Below are 4,279 nucleotides of genomic sequence, written 5' to 3'. Positions count from 1 at the left end.
TATATATATATACACACACACACACACACACACACACACACACACACACAGACATCACTTACACAATGAGTCAACAGTCAAATAATAAAAATGAAACAAATCACCATCAAGCTGAAGACCCTGTGGCGATCTGCTGTGTGTCTCCATGACTGAACTGAGCTCTGCAAGGCTGTCAGTGCCTGATGTTTTGGCAAGCGGGTGCCCTGGCCTTTCTTTTCCGACACTGCTGAGTGGATTTGAACCTCCAACTTCTTGCCTGGCAGAGGAATGTCCTCCCCTCCCCTTGTGTGGCTCCATTCAAATAACAAAACTGGCTCTATTAAACCTACTTACCATTGAAGGGATTGATCCCTGCTCTGATTCGTGAAATAACAGCTTCTTTGACTTCTTTTTTCTTCACACATCGAATACCCAAATTTTGAAAGCTAGAATGGGGGGAAAAAAAATAGAAAACTTTTAAAACAGTATCACAGTTAAACACAGACACATCAACAAGGTTCTACTTGGAGAAAGCAAACATATACCCAACACCGAAAAGTTACCAAAGCGGAAGAGGGGGATACTGAAGCGTGAAATGTCTTTCGAAGCACTGTGATAAGAAACACAGAAGTAAAAAATACAGTTCTATTTCTTCAAGAATTGTTAAAGGAGAAGTCTATATCATTTATGCATACATTTTATAATTACGCTTTACAAACGGGGCCCAAAAGAACCCATTCTGGTTGTACAGTGTGTAACCAAAAGGCTGGTTGGTAGAATCTCGTAGCTGCTCCATGGGAGAAAGATGGTCCCTCTCCTCGCACAGACTCAGAGCCTCAAGAATCGCTCGTGGGCTGCGGTGAGGTGACTTGAGAGCAGCCCACACGCTGCCTAAGGAGCCCTGTGGCCCGCGATTTAAACACTCAGATGCTAACCAATAGTTCCTCAGCATCAAAGACCTGGCGAGCTCCCACCCCCTCCGTTCTACAGCCCCATCATGAAAGAGACCCCACTCAAAGGACGCAAAGGCAAATAACATGGCTCTGTCCAATACACCTGCCAAGGGAGAGATCAGCAGGGAAGGAAAATCAGAAAGCTACAATTTGCCTCCTAAATCCCCCATAAGATCTGAGTGCTGGTGTCAGAAGCTGTAGAAAGATGCCTACAGGTGTGTTCTGTTGAGCCCACAGAGGACAGCCTGCATTTAAAAATGTGTAACAGTTTGTAACATTTAAAATATCAGGTCATGACACAGAAAATATCTGGACCGCTGGTTCATTTTGTACATTTTAGAAATCTAACAGCACCAGGCTGGCACAGAAACAGCTGGCCAGAGGGGCTGGGAAACCTTCAGCTTCTAACAGGCCCTGACAATCCTTTCACACCTGACCCACCCACTCTACCCGGTTACATGCCCTGCCTATCCACACACCTCCTCTGACCCCTGATTTCAGTACTAGTAAAAATGGATTATACTATGGTTTTTGCCCTATGACAGGAATGTATAATCACCCATCATTTCAAAAAACACACTGAAATAACGGTGTTTCTTTTCTGTTTAGAAAATAAGAAAGATGTTCAAGACTAATGGTGATATGCAACAAATGTTTCAAAATGTCTTCTATGGAAAACTTTTTCAATAGCTACAAATATTACTAATTTGCATCTGTGGAGCACAGAGTCTGGTGGAGGGACTCCCCCTCACCACCAGTCATGCCTGTTCCCACATGGAAAAACCATGACATCATCAGGGCTGGGTGGGTGCGAATAAGGAAGCAAAACCCAATTATAATCACATTACTGTCTGTTTCAATTTCATAGGGCACTTGGCTGCCTGTGTCCCTATTCCACACTCACGCTCAGCTCAATGTTCATGCTCTTCATTCCTCACTTTATGATCCTGCCAGCGCAAAACTACCTTTGTTACTGCCTTCCTCTGCCTCTAGCAACTAAAAAAGAAATCGTGCAGTTTTAATCTTTACTTGAACCCCTAAAAGTACACTCTTCTTCCTCAAGTGTACTCTATCTCCTTGAAAGAATCTCTTAGTTCTTTCCTTTTCTAACCACAAAGGTTTTAAAGAATTCTTCACTTTATCTTGTTTAGATACAATACTTTTTGGCTTTGTCTTACCCAAATAATCATATTTGACTGCTATTCACAGACTATCAGATGTAGTGGGGATTTCTAAAATTTTGACGTGAGAAGATCAGACTCCCACAGAATAAGGGACTTCTTTAAAAAGAACTTCTTTCAAATAGTCAAAGGTTAAAAAAAAAAAAAAGAAAACCAAACATTTAAGGGTCTGAAGCAGCCAAGGAACCAATTAGATAGTTACTAATTTCCCATTCAAAATCCACCAGCAAGTTCTGAGGTTTTTATAACGTGCCAAAGCCTTCAGAAAGCACTGGATGGACACAATTCCCTTCCCCTGGACCCTACAGTACACTACAGGGGCTGGCACACCAAAACCATAGAACAAATCAGGCCTACCAACTATTTCTGTAATGACATTTTATTACATCACCACCACACTCACTTTGTTTATGTAATGATGCACCACATTGGGCCAATCTGCCGGAAAGAACCGCGGGGAAGTGCCAGAGGGCAAGGCCATCACTTTGGTGACTAAGGTAGGCCGAACACAAGCCATGGTACTTTCAGTTACTCAACGTGCATGTGAAAGGGAGCTCTGGTGGCTTAGTGGTAAGGAGCTGCGCTGCCAACCTGCAGGACCACAGTTCAAATCCACCAGCTGCTCCTCGGGTGAAAGATGGACCATCTCCTCCTGGTGATTTACTGCCTCTGGAGGGTCAGCTATGAGTCAGTTCTAACTTTATGGCACAACATAAGCAGGTGGAAGTTGGATGGTGAATAAGAAAGACTAAGAAAGGAAGGAATAAGGACAGTGAATAAGGGCAGGAATTGGACAGTGAATAAGGAAAACTAGGTCTTCAGATTGTAATGAAGACAATGAATACTGAATATACTGTCAAAATAACAACTCTGACTTGGAAGGGGTGCAGCCAGGCTAGAACGCTCCTTAGAAGCAAGGATGGTGAGGTATCGTCTCATATACTTCGGGTATTTTATTAGAGGCCAGTCCCCGGAGAAGGGCGTCATGCTTGGCGAAGCAGAGGGTCAGCAGAACAGGGGAAGACCCTCAACGACACAGCGGCTACAAGAGGCTCAAGTACAACAACTGTACGGCTGGTGCAGGACTGTGCCGTGTTTTGTTCTGTTGTGCACAGGGTCACCGTCCAGCACCTAACAACAACAACACAGCTGCTCTTGTTCTCCAACAGTAGAGCTGAGTATCTGTGACAGGGGCCATCTGGCCTGCGAAACAAAAAAAAATATGTACTGATCCTTTACAGACAAAGTCCGCTGACTGTTCGTCTAATACATGAGGTAGTAAATATCACAAGCACAAAAATATAAGCAGAAATCATGACAAGTTTTTTTGTTTGTGTTTTTTAAGGAGATGAGCCTCTAATGAGAAGCGAGGAGGGAGCTCCAGGGACTTAGCAGTAAGGAGTTTCACTGGCAACCCGAAGGCCCGAGGTTCAAACCCACCAGTTACTGTGGGAGAGAAAGATGGGAGAGCTCCTCCCAGGAGATTTACAGCCTCTGAGAACCTGCTGGACGTCAGCTCTGAGTCAGTTCCGACCCGATGGTACATAACAGAAAACAACGGCAGGAAAGAGAGTCTATCAATTCAGAGAGGACTAGTACGCTTCCTGCAGGAAGTAAGACATAATAGGAATAGAAATGAACTAGGTAAAGAGGAGAAGAGACAAGGTAAGGCAGAAGAGACTATGCAAAGGTCCCTAAAGAGGAGCTCTGTGAGCACAGGAAAGGAAGGATGGCCTGTGAGCCTGCAGTGTAGACATCAGAGGGAACTCTTACACAGATGGCCTGTTTACTGCAGTGGAGACATCAGAGGGAGCACTTACACTTGAAGGCCAGTGTGCCTGCAGTGTAGACGTCAGAGGGAGCACTGATACTAGAAGGCCAGTGTGCCTGCGGTGTAGACGTCAGAGGGAGCACTGACACTAGGAGGCCAGTGTGACTGCAGTGTCGACATCAGAGGGAGCACTTACACTAGAAGGCCTGTGAGCCTGCAGTGTAGACATCAGAGGGAGCACTTACACTAGAAGGCCTGTGAGCCTGCAGTGTAGACATCAAAGGGAGCACTGACACAGATGGCCTGTGAGCCTGCAGTGTAGACGTCAGAGGGAGCACTGACACAGATGGCCTGTGAGCCTGCAGTGTAGATGTCAGAGGGAGCACTTACACAGA

At 45.2% G+C, this 4,279-nt stretch overlaps 1 protein-coding gene across 1 annotated transcript in view; it reads right to left on the bottom strand.

Moving 5' to 3' along the window:
• Positions 1–4,279, bottom strand: part of REL (v-rel avian reticuloendotheliosis viral oncogene homolog) — a 45,389-nt gene that overhangs the window by 24,888 nt on the left and 16,222 nt on the right. The window contains exon 5 of the mRNA XM_006881026.1: positions 334–425. Coding sequence (XP_006881088.1) covers positions 334–425 — 92 coding nt within the window. The remainder of the gene's footprint in view (positions 1–333; positions 426–4,279) is intronic.

Source organism: Elephantulus edwardii, unplaced genomic scaffold (genome assembly GCF_000299155.1).
Source record: "Elephantulus edwardii isolate Elephantulus edwardi_28Jun2011 unplaced genomic scaffold, EleEdw1.0 scaffold00011, whole genome shotgun sequence".
Lineage (NCBI taxonomy): Eukaryota > Metazoa > Chordata > Mammalia > Macroscelidea > Macroscelididae > Elephantulus > Elephantulus edwardii.
This window is presented reverse-complemented; position numbering and strand designations above follow the sequence as displayed.